Source organism: Cygnus olor, chromosome 2, assembly GCF_009769625.2.
Source record: "Cygnus olor isolate bCygOlo1 chromosome 2, bCygOlo1.pri.v2, whole genome shotgun sequence".
In the NCBI taxonomy this organism is placed as follows: Eukaryota; Metazoa; Chordata; class Aves; order Anseriformes; family Anatidae; genus Cygnus; species Cygnus olor.
The window spans coordinates 32,603,085-32,628,504 of record NC_049170.1 but is presented as its reverse complement, the minus strand read 5'-3'; the positions used below and the strand labels follow the sequence as shown (position 1 = coordinate 32,628,504).

At 39.2% G+C, this 25,420-nt stretch overlaps 1 protein-coding gene across 12 annotated transcripts in view; it reads right to left on the bottom strand.

Moving 5' to 3' along the window:
• Nucleotides 1-772: 772 nt before the first annotated feature.
• The window catches only part of HDAC9 (histone deacetylase 9), a 480,477-nt gene continuing 455,829 nt past the window's right edge, over nucleotides 773-25,420 (bottom strand). For all 12 annotated transcript variants that reach the window (XM_040545937.1, XM_040545942.1, XM_040545936.1 and 9 more), the window contains 3 exons: nucleotides 20,441-20,525; nucleotides 15,085-15,238; nucleotides 773-5,673 (listed from right to left, as the gene is read on the bottom strand). In XM_040545937.1, the coding sequence (XP_040401871.1) occupies nucleotides 5,634-5,673; nucleotides 15,085-15,238; nucleotides 20,441-20,525 (279 nt within the window). In that variant the 3' untranslated portion in view covers nucleotides 773-5,633. The remainder of the gene's footprint in view (nucleotides 5,674-15,084; nucleotides 15,239-20,440; nucleotides 20,526-25,420) is intronic.

Below are 25,420 nucleotides of genomic sequence, written 5' to 3'. Positions count from 1 at the left end.
TCTTCACTAACTACCTCCCAGACCTTATCCACAGCCTGTTACAGAAGGGTTTGCAGTGGTCTTTGAATAAGGTCATCCTATGGCTCTGCTGTTGCAAATGTGCCTCTAGCCATTCAGGCATACCGTCAGGAAGGGGATGATGTGTAGAGATTTTAACACAGAATCACTCTCACTGTGCAGTACCAATGCCATTAGTTTCATACCTCACTTGCCTCTAGACCATCCACACAGGAGCATGTATTCCTTATAAACTGCAGCCCAAATCACAGTGAACTAATTAACATCTGAACAGGAGTATCTTTGATTATGCAGAATAATCTATACTTTGCTATAAACTCTCCTAATATACTGAAGCACAGAGCACAGCACTAGAGCAGGATGAAGGATTGTGTATGAGAGTTATAATTAATAGCTGCTGGAATGTCCTCCTTGGTCTTTGCTCTCTGTGGTGTGTTATTTGCTAGAGACTAAAACCGAGCTAGTAACAAGATGTCATGGGACAAAAAACCTTTTGGATCAAGTGAAAATATTACATTGTTAAAATCAAAATGGGTCCCTTTTGAGGTTAGAGAGGAATGCAAGTTTCACAATTTCTTTTTTTTAACAATCAGCAGACAGCCAGCTAAATCGTACTCATAAAATACCACTCCAGTTTGGATCTGTCACAAAAATGAAACATTTAATTGCTGCTAGAAGTGACAAAGATAAGCTATTCTCATTCCCACACCAAGGGCAGGGGCATCTGTCAGAAAAGGCAACTTCTTTTTTCTGGCTTTCTATGTGCTACAAGGGCAAATTCAATTACAGGCAAAAAATGAAGCAAGTGACATGACAAAATAGAAGCTTAAATCATAATTAAAAATCCAAACTGCTCAAAATTCAGGACAAAAAATAGGTAGCAGAAGCTCGATTTTAGAGAAATGACTTCCCAGCAGGTTCCCTTCCCCCCACACAAACACCCCACACCCCCACACCCTGCCCTGCCACATGCATATTCTGTTTTACTTCCATATGGAGTCTGTAAAAAAAAAAAAAAAAAAAAAAAAAAAGCATAATGGTTCAGAAAGCTCCACTGTGACCCTTCAAAATACAACAACCATGCACTGTTACACTCCTGGAAAGGCTGCTATAGAAAAAAGCCCTCCCCTCTATCATTCCTGCCATGAAGTGTCTGCGAGGGGCTGAATGCTTCTTGGGCAAATACGTGGCACAGACTTCAAGGCAGCACTCCTGGCTGTTGCTGTTTAGGACAAAATCTGTGTAATGAGGTTCATGTCTGTAAACATATGGGCATGTCTGTGAGACAGGGGGCATTTCCCAAAGAGCAAGTGCTTGCTGGGCACCTCCTGTCCCTGCAAGTTAATAGAAGTTAGTTGCCTCACAGCCACCAGCGCCTTTGGAAAAGTTCCCTCTAATTCTTCGTCCCAGACACATTGCCCCAGAAGTGTCCTGCTGTCTGTCTACACAAATTAGTCAGTCTCTACATTCTTGTTCTCTACAGCGTTGGCTGCAGCATAACCCTTCTAATATTTCATCTCTGGTTATGACTCTCAGCTTTTTAGGGAGGCTGCACTTAGATAAGACATTAAATCAAACATCACATACTCGAGAGAGGGATTCATTTTGCCACCTTCTTTCAGCTGGCAGTTTGTTGTTGACTTTTTTGCAAAGTAAAGAAATAGTCAACTTTGTTTACATGACAGCTGTTTTTATTTTCTTTTTATTTTATGGTGTTTATTTAAGATAGCTTAATGATTTTATTTTCCTTGAATTCACTTGCCTCAAATTAGTTACTTAATTTTCACTGAATGTAAAATTAAGGAGGTACGTAACTTAAAAAGGGACTCATTCTGTCATCTTTACACTGGCAAAATTCCCATGAACTTTGTTTGGTTGCTAGACATTTTGCCTGAAGAAGGATAATATAATCAAGCATTTCATTGCTGCAGATCATATTAAAGCCAAACTAGTACATACAGAACTCCTACACAGAGAGTCCAGAAATGAAGTGCAAGACAGGATTTAGCAGTTTCAAGATTTGCTGTTCCTATCATTGTTCCCTCTCCAGTCCAGGTAAAAGCGTTAAGCTAAATAAGATTTATTTTTTTCTTGATAGCCTGGGCCATATAATTTTTTAGTTTTCAAGCTCTACTATGAACTTAAGGACCTAAGAATGCACAAAAAGACCAATATGCCATTGAGCTCAATATGCAGCCTCTAACGCTAGGGAAGAATATTGACTGGAGCAAGCATGTCAGGGGTACTTCCCACTGTGGCATCTCTCATTCAGCTGATCACTGGCTTAGGGAAATCTTGATCCAGAAGTGGAGTGCAATCCCTGCAAGGCAAGGGTTTGCTGCTAACAGCCTGGCATGGTGGTGCTGTGGGACCTGCAGGCCCCATGCCACCAGCACCAGCCAGAGGGCCACCCTGGCTCTGAAGGCTCCCTGCCACCTCCTCAGCTTCACTGTCTCTGTGAACACAGGCATCATCATTTACTCCCATACTATTTACCCATTTCAGATCATTTTTTAGAAGTAATCTAAGCTCAGATGTTGATATTTTGGCAGCTGGCTAGAAATATCTGGAACTTAATTTTCAGAAGTGTCAATCTCCTTCACCTAAGCAGAGGTCCATAGGAGACATGAGTCTATGACGTTTCTTCAAAAAGAGCTCCTAAGCCTCTGGATTTGAACATTAGAAGCAGAAAAACATGCAGTTCATGCACCTTTCTGAAATTCTTGGAATCTGTTGTTGGGTCCAGCTAAAACCGGGCATTTTTAAGAGTGTCCATGTGAATATTTCCCTGGAAGTGTGACTGAAATTGCTGGGAGATGTTTTAACTGCAATCCATAGGGAGCTATTGATGGTAATAAAAAATCCTGTGAGAAGAAAACAGCAGCAAGTGAAACTGCCCTCTCGGAAAGCCCAGGTCTGCTTGGAAGGAAGTGTTGATATTCACCATAAGCCTCAATCATTTCCCAGAGGGCTGTACGGTGCCTTGTAATGACATAATCAAAAAGTAATGGTGTTCTGGACTTAAAAAAAAAAAAAAAAAGAAAGCACACACACACACAAAAAAAACAACAGGTCCTGATCCATCTCCCACCGAAATCAAAGAGGATTTTGCAATTGGCTTCAGTGAGAGCAGAGTTCTGGACACAATCTGTGTGTAGTTTATTTGCACGTTTGCTTATCCAAATGATCCTGACTTTAACCAATAGCATGTCTAGTTGTCTGTCTGGGAGTATGCCTGTATAAATGCATAAGTGTGAGTTTATAATGTGGTTTAATTCAAATTATTCTGGAATTTTAAAAGCATTTCCAGCTACAAAGGACAGCTTTAGCTGATTTTCACCCCAGAATATAGATTTTAATTGGCAAAGTTTGTAAATCACTTTTCAAGCTGCAATTCATATTCCATTTCATGCAAGCTAAGGACACAGATTTTACATTTGTGGGGTTAATTCTAAAATGATCTTACTGTGCACTCAATTAAAATTTTGCAGCTATTATTTCAAAATGTGAAAAGCTTTACAAATTACCCAACTGATCAGCTATGGTCCTTGGTTTCCTTGAAGGGATACTTCTTTGAAGACCACAAGTAAATTGCAGTAAATGGCAAGTAAGATTGCCATCACAAGTCTGCTAAAAATAAAGGGTGAACTTCTGATTGCTTTAGTCATGTGAACAGTCCCTTCAGAACAGCTCAAAGTCAGGCAAGGTGGCTTGCACCAGGAGTTAATTTAGCCGGCTGGGACCCTTTGCATTACTAAAACGAGCATGGTTTTGGCTTGTAAATGGCAGGTAGAATTTTATTTTACTTTCTGAGGGGCATGCATCCATTTTAGAGTAAGCCTTTTGGAATAAAAGTTTACTTTGCATTATAGGAAATGACATTCCTTTTTTAGATTTCCCTTTTCAAAGCATGCCTCAGATTTCTAACTTGTAGCAGAGAGCTTTTGTGTAAGTAATAAAAGTCTTTAAAATTAAAATGCTAATCGTAAACAAACCCAAATGCATGAAAGATATAGTCTGACTGCATAACAAAAGAGAATTATATAATTCTATTTGAGTGAAATCTTTCATCTTTGATTTACAGGTTTGAGTCTGCCTATAACTGAAACCATATTGTTCCCTATCTTTCATATCATGGCCTTCACCAAAATCTTGTTTTAATTAAGGTTTCTTTCAGATTTCACAATAAAAAGCATGACAGTCTTCACTTATGGCTTTAATATATACTTTGAGTTTGGAAAATGTATAAAAATGAACATCATTTGATTTTAAAAGCCAACCGAGCTACCAAATACTGGCTGCAAGCAGAATACTTCAAGGTATCTCCCAGGGTTCATTAGGTGAGAAAGTTGTAAACAAAATAAAAGTTGCTGTAGCACAATTTTGTTCATTTGAAGTCATCTTACATACATGCCCTATCTCTTTCTCTGATGGTAAGGCAACACGTGTAATAGTTTAAGCGTTCATTATCAGCTAAAGGCACAGTTCTATGTTACGTTCACCAACACAGAATCAAACAGCTAATGTCACATTGCAGGGAAAGCTTGCTGCATTTGGGGGATCTAAAATAAAGCCTAAACCCTTGGAAACTTCTCAAGCAACATCAGCTCTCTCGGTGCAGGACTACATAAAAGAATCAGTCTGTATTCACACGACAACCTGTAAAAACGTTCCCCACGCAACCTCCACGGAAACACCTGAGCTCCAAATGAGCTGCACGCAGCCGCTGCCGATTGCTGCTCTCAGAGTCAGGACACAGAAACATTTTGGAACAAACTAAAAACACATTTGGAAAGCCATCCATTTTTCAGAGACTACTTGATCTCTGCTGCACATCTGGTGAGAGCTACTGTCAACTACGGCGGGTACAGCACTTTTTTAAAGACAGAAGGTCGCTCATTTTAGGGAATCGTGAATGTGATTTTATGATAGAAAAGGTTACATAAAATGGGGAGATATGTCCGGGAAAAGGGAAAAGAAAAAAAAAGCACCACCAAGCACAGTACTTTGGGGGATTTATAGTACAATAAGAAGTACTTTCCCTTTAGCTAAAATCCCTCATCTTAGTTTACACACCTTTTACTCGTTCTGCTAGAACTAATTACAAGGGGTTAAAAACAGCACGTAAAATAAAAGGTTTTTTTTCTTCATTACACAAAGCAAAGAAAACAAATTCTATTAACAGTTTAACACAGTATGAAAAAAATTACCCAGTAAAAAGTGTCAGAAAGTGATTCATGGAGTTTACCAAGTATTTTGCTGGCTGTTGCAACTCTTGTATCTATAATCTATCATGTAGAATTTTGTAATACTCTATTTCACAATTCATGTTGGTGAGTGGGTCAAACAGCATATAAAAAGCATGCTCTAGGCTCTTTCTCCCAAGCCTGTTTTACTGTAACTCTAGAATTGTAGCGGTTACATTTAAGGAATCTTTAGGGCCCTTTCAAGTTCATCCAAAGAACAAGTGAAGCTGCTATTCAGAGTTTTGTGCCCAGTGTTTATGTTCCATCTGATCCGTGCCACCCAAGCAGCAGACAAGACATGTCTGAGGGTGCTTTGGGGGGATACACAATGATGTCACCCACAGGAAATATCAGGGAGGACTTGGCACTTCACAAGGCTGGCTCTTCTTCCATGGGCTCGCCAGCAGCTCTGTAAAAATAAACAGGCAATCAGAACACGGCACAAGAGTACACAATGACATTGTAGATTTTCATGCATAATCAAAGCTGATTTTTCAGCTCTCTCTGATGTTTATTTGTGTTATTCAGTTATCCATAAATAGAGTTTCTTTCCTAGGAAGTATAAACAAATGTCAAGTGGAAAAACATTTTAGATCCAAGCAATCACTTAAAATGTTCCTGTTTATATTAAAATATGTCAGAATATTTTATAACTTTTTGTCCAGAAATGTACATGCTTTGTGTCAACAGAATCAAATAATTTTGCGAAAAAAATAGCTGTGATACTTTTATTTTGCAAGCATCTGCAACTAAAAATACACGCATTTGTTTTTCTAAGTGGGCCCATACCATTAAAACAAAATGGTTCACTAGTAGCCAAGTAGTTAGCAACATTTCTTGTGGAGTTCCTCAGTCCTCTGACTTTTGATTCTGTGCTTTAATAAATTCCTTGCCTGGCTGCCTGCCTGCCTGTCTGCCTGCCACTTCTGAGACCAAATCCTAAACCTTATTAACAGATCGCTGTCATAGACAGATATCCATTAATAATATCTCATCAAATCATAAGTGTTTCTTTTATTTGAAAGCCTCTGGGAAACATTCAGCTTAGGCAAGATGAGCTCTAAAACATCCAGTAAGTATCAAATGGGGACATACACTGAGCCGTTGGGAAGTGATATAATTCCTAGTACGTAACAAGCTACTGCAACCGAGGATTATGCTGGTAATTATAAAATGGGGAGCTTTTGAGACCACGGTGAGACCTCACCATTGAAGGGTGTAAGAATTTTGACATACACCATTTGTCACCTCAATCTGGCAGGATACAGTATAGAAATGAGTCTAAGACCTCCTTAAAACTAATCACTTCAAGCAATTCTGAAATGAGGGGAGGGCAAAAAGTAAACACAAATTAATAAATAAAACAGGCATTTAACAGTTAAATCTGATAAGCCGGTATAATGATTAGCTTCAGTAAAAAATACTTCAGAAAGTACAAGCTCATGAGATCCCATGGGGGGGAGTGGAGAGGGAAGTAATTAATGGGGGCTTGCATGGGCTTTGGTAGTTTATTTAGCAAGGAAGCCAGAGAATTTTAAATTAGTCTGGACTTTATTAAAAGTCTTTCCCAATGAAAAAATCAGAAGTGTCTCTTTAAATGGTTTTATACAGGTTATTCCTTTATGATTTGGAATGATTACAGCTAGTATATTGAAAAATAAGTTGGATGAATGCTACGTGAAAAAGATGTTTTTCAGACTAATCACTTTCCAAAGGGTTAGTAACCAGAAAAGATTGTTAATCTATAAATCTCTAGTCTTTTGTTCCTCTCTATACAGCGGAGACATTTTCATGTGTACAATAACCACTGCAGCTCCCTTGTTTCTGAGTGGGGATGTGAAGCAGGATTTCAAGGAAGGCTGCAGCAGGGGCCACTTTGGACAGAGCAAAGCTGGGTGGAAGCACTGTCCTGCCTATGCACAGATGCAGCAGGGCATCACTTCTCCTCAACAGGCAGTAGAAGCCCAGAGAGCTTACCAAAATATGTTTATTGAGACATCTTTAAAAAAAAATCATTGCTGTCTTTTTATTTTTCCTTGCATTGTTCTGGCTTGCGGCAGAGGCGGCACACTGGCAACAGAGGTGGGATGGAGCTCAGCCTGCTGCTCAGGTCCTCAGGTATAGTAAAGGAACATACTCCATGTACAGACCATGCTTGTTGTATATCGCTTCTGTGCTGACTATATGTTCCTACTTTCTACAGCCACTCTTGGAGGACCTGCTTCTCTGGCATAAAGTAAAAGTGCAGTAGGCCCTCTTAAACACTCGGGGACTTATGGGGCTGTCTGAGAAGAGAGCAGTTTGAAAGCAGGTAACAGTTAAGCTTTTAGGTTGTGCTGTGAATAAACGACTGGGAAGAAATAGTTTTCAATAGATTTCAATTGGAGATTGGCAGAGTAGGAAGGAATGGAGCTCTGGAAAACTTCTGGAAGTGGAAATGGGAGTTTGGGTTATTTATAAAGAGATAAGGAAGAAGTACATGCAAGTCTGCTCACATGTATTTGGCCTATAGGACTGACATTCTCATGAACGTAGCACAACTCAGAGATGATCGCGTTCGTGGTTTGAGTCCTGGGCAATTTCTCCCTGATGAGGGCACTTCTGAGCACCAGGACTAACCTTGAGTGCTGTGTCCTAGTATATTCTAACACACTCCAACAACATCCCAATATTCTGCAACAGCCAGAGCCTAGGCACCAGTAGAAATTTGTATATGCGAGCACAAGATGCTAAGCCCTTTTTGGAAATGGAGAGGAGGTTCAGGTGCCTTGGCAAATCCAACTGCTGTCTCTCAGTGTGAGTATTTTCAACCTTCTCCAGTCTGCTTTGAAGATTCGTGCATGTGCTTTAACTTCAAATTATTTGTGCAAGAGAAGTCACTGGATCTATCCAACAGCTTATCATTAAAAACATGCATCTTTATGGGATAACAGCTTAGGCCAGAGCTTTTTGAGAGAGCAAGTAAAGTTTTAGAGCCCTTTGCACAGAACGAAAAACACTGTAATCATATAACTCTGAGAGGTGAATCAATATATACCCATTCAGCTGAAATCAAAAGTTTTCCAAAAAATAAAATAAAAAATCAAGGGGGCAGAGTCTGACAGGCCAAATTTATGTTACCTCAATTATGTCATTGTTAGTTATATCAGTTCAGTCTGTCTTCCTGTAGCTGACAAGAAGTTGGCATAAAAACACAAAACAGGCAAAAAATCAACCCATATTGTATGCTCTGACTAATTCCTCAGAAATGTAACTGTGAGCTTGGGTCTGATCTGGGCTGATCTGTGGGATTGGCAGATCCCAAATGGCACAGATTGGGACTGTAATGAATGTAGAATCACAACTGTGATTTTTCATAAAGCTTCATGGTGGCTCACTGAAATTGCAAGTGCCTAGGAGCAGAGCCCTCTTGCATTCGGTCTAATTACTTGGGTATGCCATAAAGGGTGCTCACCTATGCCCCTCTCTATATGCAGTTCACACTCTTGTAGAGTGAAATAGTCTCTTCGTAGTTACTGCTAAAACAAATGATTATATTAAAACAATTGGAGGAGATGAGAGAATCCTGCCATAAGGATAAAGTCTGGCTAAACTTGTGACATTTTACGTACTGCTCTGTGGCAGTTGTAAGTAAATTGCAACCATATTATTTAATGTGAATGCTATTTAAAATAGCTCGTATCTGCACTTTTTTTTTTTAAGTCAATATTTAAAAACAGATAAATCCTGTAAACCATCCAAAAAAAGCAAATATTTATCTTACCTTATTTTATAAATTAGAATTACAGGGATTCCTCATAGCTACATCATCACACACATAAAAATAAAAATTCAAGGTATGCTTCCAAGTCGCAAAAATCGCTGAACAGAAGATAGATTTTCTGGTGGGGTATGGCTGTTTTATGCCGTAATCTGTTTCTAATTTAACTCAGCTGTCTCAAGGAAGAGCATTGTAATTGAAAAGTGATCCTCTGGTAGCAAAGAGCTGGGGAAAAAGAGGTACATTTCTAAACCATGAAGATGATTTGGAGAGTGCCTAAAGACATCATATTAGAGATCCTGGGTAAGTGTATATCCTAGTAAAAATTGACTCTGTATGAATCAAAGAAAAGGAACTAAAAGAAAAAAAACTTCACAGTTTAAGAGCACAATAAGGTAAATACACATAAGCTCTCAAAAGAGGAAGTCATGACTAAATAAGGCAAACAAAGTAGAAACACTGGCAAGTTCAATATAAACCCACAATGAGGCCAAAAGGAGAATCTGAAGAGCAACATGTTAAAGGCATAAAAACTAATAATAAAAGGATCTTTCAAAATACATTAGAAGAAATGATCAAAGCATAAAAGGAGCATCAAGGAAGGTAAAGCACAAGAGCAAAATGAACTATTTATATCTCTGTTCACTAGAGAAGCATCAGGCAGATCTTATTATTTGCAGATGAACTGTCTTAAACTGAATCAGCACTAGAACAAGCTGATATATTAAACATTGCCAAATTGCTAAGAGCAAATGATATTTGTCCACTGAGTTCTAAGGGAATGTAATCATGATGTTTCTATATAAATAATTATTGAGCATATTCCACTGCTTAATTCAGCATCCATGCCGGAGGTAGAGAGGGTAAGAAATGCAATCCCCATTTTGGAAACTACAGGACATACAGTAAGTTTGTATTGGGGAAATTGATAGCACCTATAATAAATTACAGAATTAATAGGCATTTAGATAATAGTAATTTGGCTATGAGTTAAGACTTAACTCTTGCAGAGAAGTCAAGCCTCCCGAATTTATTAGAAGTTTCTGAAGGAACTGAAGGAAGAGGGATCAAGTGATACCTCTGCAAAGAAAGTCTTCCAAAAATTTTATCCAAGTGCTTTGAGGAACTTAGGTTATGAGAGATGGTCCTGCCATGGATTAACAATCCATCAAACGTAGGAAATGGATAATAATACTGGTGAATGTTCATCATGGAAGGATATTCCACAGCATCTCAAGAAGACGTGGCAGAGTACCAGTACATTTAGGTGATGACATTTGTTGATGATGCAAAATTACAGATACTAGACAGACCTCAAGCCCATAGCACCATTTCTGAGTGGAAAAGAAGGTAAACAGATACAAAGTAATACACAAAGCGGGGGAGGGGACAGATTTAATTTTTTGTATACTATGATGGCAATTACTGAGAGCTTGGAGTTAACGAGAGTAGAAAAGAACAACAAACAACAAAAATGCCCATCATTAATCTTCCTTATAAATATATAGTATGCCCAACACCTGGTGTCCCGGATGCAGTCCTTACTCCATCAAAAAATAAAAGTTGAAATAGAAAAGACATAGATAGGGGCAAGAAGAATGATTAGAAGAAATTATTTTCATACCAGAAGGAATAAAATGTCTTGAGACAGCTAAGTGTGGACAAGAAAGTAAGGAAAAAAATCTTTGATTTCTCATAACTACAGAATGTTCAGTGAATTTACCAGTTAATAAGTTTAGAGCAAAGAAAAAGAAGTGCAATGCCTGATGAAACTGTGGGATTCACTACCTGAACACCAAAACTGCAAGATGGTTGAAAAACACCTTTGAAAAATTTATATCTGGAAGGTATCCTGGGTAGGTATCCTGGAAGCTTTTACACAGGATGGGTCAGATACAGCCATCAAGACCTACAGACTAAGCAGAGCAAGGCTGTCTTTCAACATCTCTGTTCCCAGTTCTCTTCCTCAGGCACCCTCCACCGGGGGATGAGAGGAAGGTGGGCAAGATAAGGCTGCAGATCCTCTGGCCCCTGAGCCTGGCTGTGATTTCAGATCCTGTGGGGTATGGCCAGGTAGATGTAGGTTCTTCAGCCCAGCTGAAGTGGATACCCAAACAGCAATACGCTAAGCAAAGCTCTGTGAGCTGATGCACAAACACAGAATGTGGCCCTAGGTGGCAGCTAGCTGTACCCCACAATTCAACCAGTCTCACTGCTATAAAATATATTGCAGCATGACTCAAAATGCAACTGATAGCTCAGTAACACTGAGAGAAATATCTAAAAATGACACTGTTTTCATTTCCATTTGAGTAAAACCTATGCTTGGCTGAATGAGGGCCATAAAGTCAAATCCTGATAAATGTCATTCTCAAGATTTACTGTTTGCTGTAAAAGTAGTAAGTGCCAGAGATCTCCCTCCACACCCTTTTATTTTTCCATTTTAAGAAGAAATGTACAGAAGCTCCAGTGTATCATGGACAGCATTGTATTGAATATTTTCATAGCAAGATTTCTGAAACAGATGTCTGGCCAAAGCAAAATTCTAATCAGTTAAATCTGTATCTCACTTAGGGAATAAGCAGTTATCAACACACAAAAGTTATGGTAGTTAGAAATGCTTTCTAGGGCATGCTGGTTCCTTTAATTGCATCTGTATTTAAATCTTTGTTAGCATCATGCATGTTTTCTTTCCTATCCACAAAGGCTTTTTTCTATATCTGTTCTCTTCTGAAGTCTGTAATCAAGTTTCAATTGAATCTTAAAATGCAGAGTTGTGCTTTGGTAAAATTAAACACAAAAAGCGTAGCAGCTTTCACGGTTTTCTTCATTTAGCCTGTCAGAGAAAATCAAATAAAAAAAAATAATCTGCACTGTCACTTGAAGAAAAGAAAGAAAGAGAGACGAAAGAAAGGGAAAAACTTAAGAGGGGCCTTAGCCAGGAGCATTTTATCGTTTATTCATCAGTGGTAAATGAGTCAGATATGACTTGGCCAGGAAAAGAGCTGCTTTACCCAAAATCTGAGTTTAAAATGAGTCATCTCACTTCAAACACCAATATATCCTCCAACATAACTGGCAAGAGTTTCCCACAAAGAGTTTTGCTGCCACTCTTCATCTGCAGGCCCAACCATCCAAAACTGAAGTCAACAGGATGTCTGTCATTGATTCAATGAAACAGGACCAGAATTACCAGCCTGGCTAGCCATGGTGGCTATTAAGAGAAAGTTAATTGGCTCCTGGCATAATGAAGGAATCTTTCAGGCTGCCCCGTTAGCCATGGCACCTTCTGCTCTGAACTTGCCCTGCCAGCCACAACTAATTTTTCCCCAAAAATACTCAATGCAAAGGCTTTCGATAGATCTTCAGAAGGTGACTGCCACCTACAATAGGGAAGAGGGGTCCACTTAAGAGCCCCAAGGACTCCTCATGTCCCTGCAGACCTGCCAGTTGTCATAGAAGGAGGCTAGAGAAGGAGCATCATATACTTGGTCCTTAATTATAACAAATGGAACAAATGTGAAAAAGTAAAGTTGTGACATCACTACGTTACTCCAGCTTGTGTTGGTATGCATCTATGAACTGAACAGTATGCTTTTGTTAAATGAATGAAGTTATTCTGGCATGGAACTGTAGTGTGCAATGTCAAATCAATCCCTGGATTTATAATCCTGTGCTAGAGTTTCATTCATGCTCAAAGTGCAGCCAGGTCCCCTCAGGTCTCCCTGCGGCTCTGTGGCCTGCGCCTTTGAAATCAGACTGTCAGGGTGACCCTTTTTGATCCCATATTCCTCTTTACATTCAGCAGGAAGAAAGCCAAGAGAGTGATATCCTGAAGCCTCACAAAACCTAGGTGTCACTTTTGGCTCAGTGAGATAATGCTTATGTTGTGCTGTTGCTCTCTGGCTTTGGGTGACTTTGGGTAACTTAGAGTTACAAATGTGGAAACAGAATCAGGGATACATGCATGTAAGATTTATTTGTGCCGCTGAAAAACTTCTGCAGCACCAAAGACATTTCAAACGAAGCCATTTTTTCCACAGAACAATTCATCACGATGGGCTTCACCCCCATAAGAGCCCAGGACTGATGAAGTGTAATGAATCTGGCAGCCACATGAATTCCACTTGTGTACATTTCAGCACATCCGTTTTTTTTCCATTTCTCTCAGCTCTGCTCTGAAATGCTGTTTTCAGAGTGGGTGGAAACTGTCACAGGTTATCAGTGGGTAGGTAATAAATACAATAATTAAGTACAGCATTAGTCAAAGGGTTATTTTGTTCAAGTCATGTAAGATCAGTGGTTGCTCTTGATGGCTGTAGTTTTAAGTGACTAGAGGCTCATAACAAATACAGTTCTTGGTTATTCTGAGCAATATAAAAATATACAAAATTAACCAGACCCTTTTTCACACAATTTAAAACTTTACTTTGTTTGACTGTTTTTGTTCCAACACTTTAATTAAAATTCCATGTCTTTCAGAGCTGTGCATACATACATGAATAGGATCCCCAGTTTTCTGTCCCTGGCTAACAGAAGTGTCTCGTGACTGTCAGAAATCTATATGAAAAACTTTGCATTATTCCTTAGCCTAGCACTGATTAATACACTCACAGATCTAAAATATGTCTCGCATTCGTCACTGGATCCTTCCCTAAGATTTATGGATTTTTTTGTAATAATATTAGACCAAAAATAGCCATAGCATACGAAAATGTAATTAAAATCAGAAAGGTAATTATGTAAACACTGCAAACTTTACTAGCTAGCTCTGCCCCGTGTGTCCCTTTGAGCCCCATATGCTAACTTATTGACAGATGAATGTTCTCATGGTTGAGAGAGACGTTCACTTCCAAATGCAGCCATAGCTTTTAGCTGTCTCCACACTATCCCCCTGGATGCTTTCAGCTGCCTATCGGACCAGTTTTGAATAAAAGAGCCCGTGAAGGAGTCAAGAATCAAATCAAACAAATCACTGTCACGGCGTAGGACCATGGATCCTTTTGGCCCCACTCCCACCACCCTTCTGCCTACCCACAGCTCCCTCCTTTCTCTCCTGCTGTTATGCAGCTCCAATCCACAGCATGAAGGGAGCTGATGAGTCTCCTTATAAGGGTTTTTTCTCCTTTCCTCCTCCCTTCCTTGTTTTCTCGTGATGGAAACTGAACACTTCCCCGCACTTTGGGTCTTCCTCAGTTGGAGAAGGACAGAAGTTTGTCCTTCAGATGAGTAAATAGGAAACTTCGAGAACTTCTGCAGTGGCTCTTCTGATTCTTCTGATTGCTGGTGTCACTTTGAACAAGTACTGTTTTGTAGACCACATAGTCTTCAGTGGCCTTTTTTTTTTTTTTTTTTTTTTTTTCATCTTTAATTGGCAGAAAACCAACAGCAGTTACTGTATCATTTTCTCAGGCTGCGAAAATGAAAGCAATGTTCATTAACCTAAAAAAGCAGCTGACAAGCTGGAAAAAACATCATTCTCCTTCTTAGCTGGTACCTTCAGCACAGTAGGCAGAAGATGTTGGCCCTGATCCTGGTCAGGATTGCTTTAAGTTTTATACTGGCCCTGTTCCATCGCTTCCAGGGAAGTAACGTTTAATGCCTATCTAATATCATTTAATAATGATTCAAGTCCATCCTTATTAAATTTATCTGACCATGTGTTAGATGCTTTCCTAGAAAGTTAAAGCTAAAACAGTTTTGAATTGCTTCCAATAAAAAGAATACAGTTGATTACACTTGAATATGTCTATTATCTTCATACAGGTAATGCCAATTGTGCACTTTTTCTATAGTAGAGAGCTTTAGACACGAGGAGAAAATAAGGTTGTTTTACTACTCATGAACCTTAGTAAAGAATTACACACATCAAAAATATGTTAGCATAGAATACCTCTGTTTCCAGCAGCCAAGTAGGGAGAACTTAAATTCAGGGATGACAAATTCCAGGTAGCTCAATTAGCAGACAATTTTGAAACAAGTCTTAGTCTATCTGTCTTCTGCATCTCGTGTGACTGGAAAGTAAAAGCCTTGCTCTCTGCAAAAACTGCATATGCTTACCTGCTGCCTTCCTGAGGAAAGCACTGTTCAACATCCACTGAAAGGGAGGCCATAGCAGATACTGTTTCTGTCTCCTCCCTCTCTTGTTTCTGAGACTCAGCCAGAGCACAATCCACTGGCACAGAATATGGCTCCACTGACTTCCAGTACTTGCCTAAGGAAAACATAACATCATAATTTATGGGAATTTTAGCTAGCACGGTGGTACAAGCATAGTAATCACTTAGTTCAACACCGGGTGATTATAATTTAAAATCACTGCAGTGTAAGCAGCACAATTGAAATTTCAAACTGCAGCAAAGTATATTTCTGAACCTACAAATGCCAAGTTGGAAAGCGCTTTCATTCCAATGGCTGTGTCACACCCTTCCCCAGAAGGTAATAAACTGGTGGAGTAACATGCAGCCTAATGAACTCATACTGTCAGACAGGCTATTGGCTTTATCTTCACAAGGTAAAGGGAGTTCAGGGCAGGGTTAATACCTGGAAGCTCTGGTATTGCAGACAGCTGATGCATACACAATAAATAGGACTAGAAAAATGAACATTGTTTTACAACATGCTCACACAGCACTGTCTCAAAATGGAAAAAAGTCAGAAATGCCAGCTTGGACTGAAGGGATGTTGCCAGAACAATCAGGTTTGTTAGTCCTGGATGTTCTTTCTCCTCCAACCTCAGGGCGTATACTAGAACAATAATTTCTTTAAAACTTTCATATATGAACTGACCGTTGCTGGAAAGCTGCCAGGTATCATAAGGAATAGAGCTTTCTAGTTTGCAGTGTAAAAACACAGCAGTGGGTTTAAAACATGAGCATCCTCATCTTTCAGCCTGCTACAGAAGAGACAGTAAGGAGCTTCTTGAGTCACACCAACAACAGTGGCAGGTGACTTATGGGCAACATAAAAAATGTCCCACTACTGCAGAGCTGTTAAGAAAAGGAGGATGATTAGTGGTGACCCAGTGAAAAGTAAGAATTTACATATGTATTTCTTACAACCCAGTAATCCACCAAGCACTCACTAATTGCCAGGTGGATGACACCTGGAAATGAGGAGCTTTGGGAAGGCTGGGAGCTCTGGACCAGTGCTTATGCAGTGTTTAGCAAGAGGCTTCCAGCAGCTGCTGCAGAGGTTGGGTCAGGGTACTTATCTGGGAATTAGACGGAGGGTTTCAACAGCTGTGAAAGAGAGGGGATCAAGTAGGGGACTTTTCCAAGGGCTAAAAGGAGAATTTTGGCAGCTGGGCAGCAGGCTGAGGAGAGGTGCTTATCCGGAGGGTAGCTGGAGGCTTTGACAGCTGGGAGGCCAGGCCAGTGGTGGTGCTGTCTGTGCTGCACAAAGGCTGCTGAAAACTCCCTCACTGGTAACATGGCTCTCAGCACTGTTTCAGGCTTTTTCAAAGATGAACTTTTCCCTCCAGTGAGAAAGCAGCTGTCAATAAAGCCTGAAAATGTCTTTATTCAAAAATATCATTGCAAGATGAAAGCCCAAGTCAATCTGCAAGAACAACCAGTGAGCATGGCCAGAGTGTTTCTTTGAACTCTAATAGTGTGCACGTTTGAGTAGTTAGCAGAATCTTTAAATAACAGGGACCTTCTGGGGATAAAATGTAAAGTGTATTAAGTATCCTACAAAGTTGAGATTAAGTGTTAGAAGGTTGGCTTTGCTCCAAAAGCATGAAAGACACAGCTAAAAAGTTATGTACATAGCAGTAGGCTCAGTGATTGGAGCCTGGCAAATTTTATAAAAACAAGACAAAAATATTCTCTATTATTACTGTGCTCAGAGACCATATTCTCTATTCATTAAAAAATACACTAAAAACAAACAAAAATTTATACGGGCATTCCACAGTGTTCTCACAGATCATATGTGCAAAAGTCAGTCTTTGCAATATACACCCAATTCAAACCCTATAATTTATGAGCTAAATGTTCACAGAGTGGGTGGGGTTTTTGTTGCAGAAACAGATGTGCAAGAAAATCAAATCTGTTGGCATGGGAATAATACCCCCTCTTGCCTATAAAAGAAATGAACCCATGTTCACTGCTGGAGTTTTCAAGGGCTCTTATTCATAAAATAAAATATTAGTACCCAGCTACCACTGTGCTGCTCTCCTGCAGCAACAATAAAACAGCATCAGTGAGTATTGCTACATCACATTCGTTCATTCACACACAGGCTCACACACCAGCTGCCCCCTGAATCCGGGCTTTCTTGTAACGCTAAAACTCAGGGCCAATTCAAGCATATTAGCAGGCTCTCTGTGCCCATTTAACTGCCCTTCGCTCCCAAGCGATCAGTGATTTTTCTTGTTTCCCTGCACTATGAATTGTGTTACAGAGGCATTTCAGCGATAGCGAGGGGTAGCAAAGTCTGGTGAGGAAGCAGGTGGCAGCACCTATGCTGCAGTGGAGGATTTTGGAGAAGGGGAGTACATGGCAGGCTGTTTGTGGTTTGTGGGAGGAAATTTTAAAGCAGTTCCAATTAGGAATAGCATCCAGGTAGTAGCAGGTACCTTGTGCAGGGCTTTCTGATGCTGGTGAAAAAGCACCGGTAGATTTTTCTTTAAAATCAGAAAGCTTATGCACACCTGTGGTAAGCAGAACAGATTTGCAAGTTTTCCTTAACAAAGAACAACAAATATATAGTGTGCATAAAGAACACAGTGCTTGAATATGTTTTCAACCGAAAGATTTGCAGGCAAAGTCTCGTGGAACGGAGAGGCAATCGCAGCTGCAAAGGAGCTTTGTTAGGAACCCTAGATATGCTGTGGATTGACAATTAGATGAGCTTAAAGGAGACACATCTACCTCAAACTGCTCACATCTTTGAAAATGCTGTTTCCACTGTGCTATGCTGGGATGTGGATTTCTACCAGTCCTGTTACATTCATTGATAACATTGTGGAGTACAGGGAAAAGAAGGGAGCATGCTGCTGTTTTCATTCATACAAAACTTGAAGAGCAGTCACTGTTTGAAAGAAGTAACAGTCAAACCAAATCAGTCTTCTAGATATGCTTTGGCTTTCAGCATGAATATGTGCTTAAGTCCCCCTCAAAGATTTGTGGGAGCACTGTTTATAACCAGGAAATAAGAAAAGTGAATGATTCTGTCCTGGTTACAGGCATTTGTAATTGCCTTTCACCAATAGCTTTGGACATGCTGTACCACGGCTTGCTTGAAAAAAATTGTTTTGGGGGTTGTATTAAAGCTAATGAACAGGATTGTTTAGAAATACCATATTACATGGGTGTGGGAACTACTACTTCCAAATGTATTACATTTCCAAAAGAGCTTTAGATCACTGTCACAAACAAAACATTTATACAAATTCCATCCCACTTACAAAAAAAAAATTGTTTCCTCTCATTGTCTAGGTATTGCATCTTCAATATTTTTTTTTGAAACAAACACAAAGGAGGGACTTTTTTTTGGTCTAAAATATTGCTAATATTCTTTATCAAAATTGGATCACAGAAATAGGCCCAAGACACATGCAATCATCTAGAAAAAGCAGGCTTTCTCAACACCTTTGTAGGTGCTCCTGCACCTCCACCACTTTCAGCCTGCATAACTCTGTAACATTCAACATGTACTTGCTTCTCTGAATTCCATCTAATTATGTGTCCTGCATAAAACCTACTAAACTTCCTCAGTATTCCTTTCTGTCATCCACACACATTCCTTTCTAATACTTGGCCTCTCTCCAGACAAAATGATGCACACATAACTTTTTAGGTAATAGCTGGGAAACAAACAAACAACAACATCAAAATGACCAAAAATCAAACAGACAAAAATATTATGTACAAATAACTCCAAATCCTGAGCAGCCTGGTATAGGTTACAGAAGTTCATTGGACTGCCATGGCTGTACTGGGTCTGCTCAAACAAAAGTTTGCTCTGAACAAGCAAAATTAAGCCACTCTGCAGAGCTCTGGACTGTGTTTTGAGACACACAACATATCCTTGTTCCTAAGTCTCTTCCTTCTCTCTAAATGGCCATCATTGATGCGTAAGCATTGCCGGTAAAACACTATGCCTTTCTAGATCCAGTATTATTTATTTTTTCATCTCCACTTTTTGTCTGTTTCAGATTCATTTTTCATTAAGTACCTGCATTACATTTAAACATGTATTGCATTTAACACATACATTAAATTCCAAACAGATTTAGATATTCTTTCCTGCTGTCTTTAAGATCTCTGGTGCCCTGTGTGTAGCTTTCAGTCCTTATCATCATTTGTAAATCAATACTATCTTGCACAGGATTTAAATTTCCTTACATTGCTGACTCCTACCGGGTAATTAACAGAGAACTTTAAGAAAGACTCTACCTCACAAGCTACCCTAGGACATACCACTCAGCAAAAATAACATACTGAAATTTATCATATACAGCTAATTTACTTAGAGCACATACATATTTGGGTAACTACTGGATATGAAGGATAAATTATACACCTACAATAAATTTTCATCGTCTCTTTACTAACGTCAGATTTAAAAGTACTGCATTATCAGTGGATAATGCATGATGGAAAAGCTGCTTTTATTTTATAGAGATGACTCCCAATTATTTGTGATTAACCTAACATAATAAAAACATTTGTTATCCATTTGTTTTTGTTAAGGAGCCAGCAAACAGTAGAAGTCAGGAAGCTCCTGCTGCCTTGGTAAAATGGCACAGAGCAGAAGATTAGAGAAATGAAGGAAGGTCTGCTTAGATGTATTAAGGCAACTGATGGCAAAGTGAAAAATTTTCTGTGAGGGCAGAGCAAAAGCCCCAAAGCATCTGGTTAATAAAGGATTGGAAGCAAGGCGCACAAATGAAGCAAAGTATTGCCTGCACTAGAAATAGGATAAAATCACAACATATTTGTCACCATTGTTCCAGGGATCAGTGCCCAGTTTGAGCTTTTACATTTTATTTCAAATTCTTCTACACCTTAAAGTGAGTATCTTGTAAAGGACTACACAGACTGAAAAAAATATTTTTTAGAATTCTGATTTACTTGTCTGTTCCTGTCCCTCACTGACAAACACCTATTTCATTTAACTAATCTGGAATGGAGAGATTTGGGAATATTCAAGCATCAGAAAGCTCTAAATAATTAAAGTGGCTTAATTCTTCAGAGATAAATACGTAGCACAAACAAAGAGATGGCAAAGAAACAAAAGTGTGTGTATATATATATATACATATGTATATACACATACTGACACAGCATGTGGATTTATACATAAAAAGCTTGCCTGCTGCTTTCTGTGAAACGCAGTTTAACTTCTATGACATTAATTAATAATAAACAAATACCCCAAACCCAACAACCCAAACTGAGAAACATACTTTGAATTTCAGTGGTCTTTTTTAAAGAAGCTATTGCATTCTTATTGGGAATTTGGTGCACAATATCTTCTGGGAGAGGCTCCAGCTGCAAGAATAGAATAGGATAATATAAATTTTCAATAAGACACAGGGAAGTAAAACAAACTGAAACAATCTAATCCTCAGGAAAAGCTCAGCCCAGGAACTGCTAACATTTTGCTGGTTAGAGTTCTAAAAGTATAGCCATGATTTTGTTTTCTGTTTTTCAGCCATGTAATTGAATTCCAAGGGGCTTTTCTATTGGCTGCAAGACTAATCTATCGAGTCTCTGAAGCAGGTGCATGTCTGTGTATTATTCATTAAAAAAATGCTAGTTATTTGTGTAATTTTTGTAGGTTCCTCACAAACCAAATTCCACTGTGTCTGTATATGCAGCTGGGTACTCCAAATAAAACCTTACTGAAGCCACACTGGAACTGAAGTGTACACTCTATTATCTTCATTTTTCTAGTGTTACTGCATCTAACCATCTTACACATTTTAAGATTTATAGAAGAAAAACATAAAACAGCTGTTTTTACTAGCTTTGCATTAATTTCAAATAAAGTAGTATATAAAAATGGTTATGCAGATCAGCAGTAAGAGTTCTCTAAGTAAGTTTTTTTTAGAACCAACTGCATTTTAATTAGCCAGTTTTAATTGTGTATTCTTTGCGTGGGGCTGCATCATAATAAAGTAGCAGAAGGATGTGTTGAGATACTACACATATTTATTTATTCCCTGCAATGAATATGAGCCATCCTTCACCACTTCCCATGGAGGAAAATTAGGTACCTAAATATTTTAAAAAGTGTGTTGTGGTTTAACCTGGCTGGCAGCTAAACACCACACAGCCCTTCGCTCACCCTCCCCCCTCCCTCTCTGGGATGGGGGAGAGAAACGGGAAAGTGAAGCCTGTGAGTTGAGATAAAGACAGTTTATTAAGACAGGAAAATAATAATAACAATAATAATAATAATAGTGATAATAGTATTAATAATAATAATGTGTATGAAACAAGTGATGCACAATGCAATTGCTCACCACCCGCTGACCGATGCACAGCCTATCCCTGAGCAGCCGGCCCCCCCACCCCGGCTAGCTACCCCTATATATTATTTAGCATGACGTCAGATGGTATGGAATACCCCTTTGGCCAGTTTGGGTCAGCTGTCCTGGGTCTGTCCCCTCCCAGCTCCTGCTGCACCCCCCAGCCTGCCCGCTGGCAGGACAGAGCGAGAAGCTGAAAAGTCCTTGGCTTAGCGTAAGCACTGCTCTGCAACAATTAAAACATCAGCATGTTATCAGCGCTCTTCTCATCCTAATCCAAAACACAGCACCCTACCAGCTACTAGGAGGAAAATTAACTCTGTCCTAACTGAAACCAGGACAAAGTGTCCCTAGACACTTTTGTTATATCCACCTTTTTAACACTAATTTTCCGTAACAATTGCTCACTCATTTTAAATCCCCATTTATGATCTGGAGATAACAGTATTTTTCCGTTTTACTCTGATACTTCAGTACATGGCGACATACTGTACTTTTCTTCTGTTCATAGGACGTGGATTAGTCCTAATTTGGATTTCAGATTTGCAAAAGATAAACATATGATAGTATTTACTATTATTATCATAATAAATTACTATTATTATCATCAGAAATTACTATACCCTATCAATTCATGAGGATGACAACCAACTGAAAAACAACTGTATTTTGAAATTCATCTACTTGTGTTTTTTGTCCATATATTTTTTCCTAGAAAAAGGGTAAAGCATAGTTTGGGCTAAATGCCCCTTCTTGTACTAAATCTTCAAACAACTAAGTTTTCCTTGAACTGTGCTTAGAGACCAGCCAACTTTACCACTTCCCCACACAGGCTGCTGGTGGTGGAGGTGTGCTTTCTGCAGAGTCAGTAGTGCCAACCATGTCAAGGTGAACAAGAATAATATCATCAGTCTCTCTTCTCAAAAGCTAAGGAAGTTCAACCATCATTGATAGGAGACATCTGTACTGCAGATAAAACTCCTTTATTAAGCATGCCTGGGCCTACTTTAAACTAGGTCAAGTGAAGCCCACCCAAGCAGCTTCCCCTGTGAAGTAAATACTTCAGTAGCCATCACAGATTGTCCTCGGGGTTGCTACCACTGCATTGCTACCCACCAACTAGATAAAAACAGCTTTGATCCAAGCACACAAAGTAAGAAGCAACTGCAGTGTAGATATCCCCTTAGTGGTGCTATTTTAAGCAAGCTCAGCTACATATCCCAGAACTTCTTGGATCCTACCAGTATGATCAGCAGTGGATGCCTGTCAGTGATAAAGACATAGCAAATATCACCAGACTTTTGGTGTCTCAGTACTAAAATGAATAGGCCTGTTCACGTCATTATTTCCTTAGAATACCATATGGGATTGCAGCTGGAAGATTTACTTGTGGCTAGAAACAATAGCACTATGTTTTGTTTTCAAATAGCATAAATCACTCCATTCTGCACAGTGATCAAGTATGCAGAGAAGTGCTGGTAGAACCTGACTTGGTCCCAGCTCTACTCAGTTACTGAGAAGGCCAGACTGCAAAGGAAGATTGTTGCTATCTAATAGGTATCATGGATTAGAACCAAGAGAGCAATTACAATGAAAATCAGATTTACAGAAACATTTACACTTCACGATCTCCACAGATTACTCTATTTGATTACTTGCAGGTTCCTGAGGTAAAACTGTGCATTTATGAAAATGGCCACCAACAGCTCAAGCTTCACAGATCTTAGAATAAAGACTGTTTTCTTAATAATTCATACCTTGAGTTATGTAGGTAAGTAGCACTTGCTTTTATCACTTGCTAGCTTCTTTTTAAAGCAATCTATCATTTGGCCCAGAAAAGGAAAAAGTCCTGAAGTTCTGTTTGGTTGTACTGGGTGTAGGAACACAGAAGAGGAATTAAAGAGTAGCTTAAGGTTCTATTTTGACAATTTCCTAATTCCTAAGGTCTTGATGATCAATTCACTCCCTAGAAAGGAAATAATAGTTCCAGGCTGTAAAAGTATAAACAATGCTGGAGTACAAGGTATGAAATGGCCAAAATGAAAGATTTCAAAGCTGTATCTTGCTTTTCTCTTTGAGCACCTTGAGATTCTTTCTGCAGATCTCTTGTACTAAATAGCAAGCTAGGAGCAAACAATGTAGACATAGCTAGAAGATATTTCCTATTAAAAGGAAATTTTTTTTTGCCTTCTTCTCAGATTCTTTCAGGATCCAAAAAAAATTGTCTTGCTTTTTCTTAATATATAAATTACACCTCTTTTCATCAGTACAGAAGTAAATTGTTTAACATGTAGAACGCATTTGAATATCTAGACATATCAGACCAATATTTAGAAATGGCAAATCTGTTTTCAGAAATCAGAATACACTGATCAATCACTAAAGAGAAGATGAAAAAGGGTCAAATGTCCAACAATTATTATTCCAATCATTATCCTATCTATTAGCTCTACTAACAGATCTGTAGGTGATGTGAGTATAATAGTTTTGTTTGATCATTTGCTTAACTCCTTTTTCCACAACACTTTCATGTCATATTCAAAACTCAACTTCTGCTCCACAGCTATTCTGCCTCCTAACCTTAAGGATAACCAGACACGACTTGGATCCTCTTCCATATCAGGGAAACATCAGGTTCCAGAAGTAAGTTTATTATATCATATATCCTGTTCAGTCCAAATGCAGTACTGTTACAAAAACACTGTAGAAATAAAGCCAGTGGCTTATGGCAGCTATTTCTATACACTTTAAAATGAGACTGTCTGCATTTGAAAGTCCAATTTCTGTTGGCAGCTATTCACTGGTTGGATAGAACTGTACAGACATAGCGGTGACCCTGGAAAATATCAACAGTTAGACCCAACAGTGAACAAAAGCAATTACTCTACACCTGGCATATATGGCACCATTGCCTTCCCTCCTACACTTATTGGCATTCAGATCATGAAGTCTATTAAACCTGGAGGCTAGCAGAATGGAAGCTGAAAAGAGCACTGGAAATACATTGCTAGGAAAGAAATCTTTCACAGAAGAACAGCTCAAGTCAGTGCAGAAATAACCAAACCACTGGAGAGACAGTTTGGACCAGAAACAAAGAGTCATATTTTCAAAGCTTTTACATGGCTGAATCGGGCTTTTGTGCCCAAAGCAGCAGATGAAAGCAGAAACTGTATTTGCTAATCATTTTCAAAGTAGGAAAAACAATGTAAATGGGCAAAAATCACTTGGGTCATCAAAGGCTGCCAGAGTCATATCAACAGATATCTGAAGATGGAAATAAAGATCGAAATTGCATTCACCCAGGAGGTGATCTGAAATGATCTTTGGGAATGTGGGGAGAATCTGAAACTACAGCAGTCTGTACTGAATGGGAATATCTAGCTGTATCTGCATAGTCTTAGCCCTGTCATGTTTTAAAGCACCAAGATTAGCTTCAAGGAAGATTGTTGCAGTGTGGTGAGGAGCATGGAGAGTCCTGACAGGCATGGAGGAAGAGGAGAAGGCAGGTGAGATTCACAGGGATGCTTAGGCTGCGGAGGGAAGTGCTACAACCTCCCTCTCCCAGGTTTACTGTGTGAGAAGCATACCAGCACAAAGATTGGGCTTTGTTGTTCTGGGTCTTGCCATGATTACAGAGGACTAAGCTCAAAGATCTCACAGGCCCTCTGGTCCTCTATGTTCTTATATTAGTGATCTTCTCAAAGTTTCTGCACTTTCTGATTTTATATATAAACACTTTAGGCAGGTATTTTTGTGATCCACAGTTACAGTGTTGTACGTAAATGACAGTTTTCCCTAGGAAATAGGTTCAAAAGCCTGAAGGGTTATTAGCAACTACCTGTTCCTGAAAACCAGTGCATGCCTTGCTTTGGAAATATGTAAATTTGAACTAGGAATATTTTGCTCCCTCGG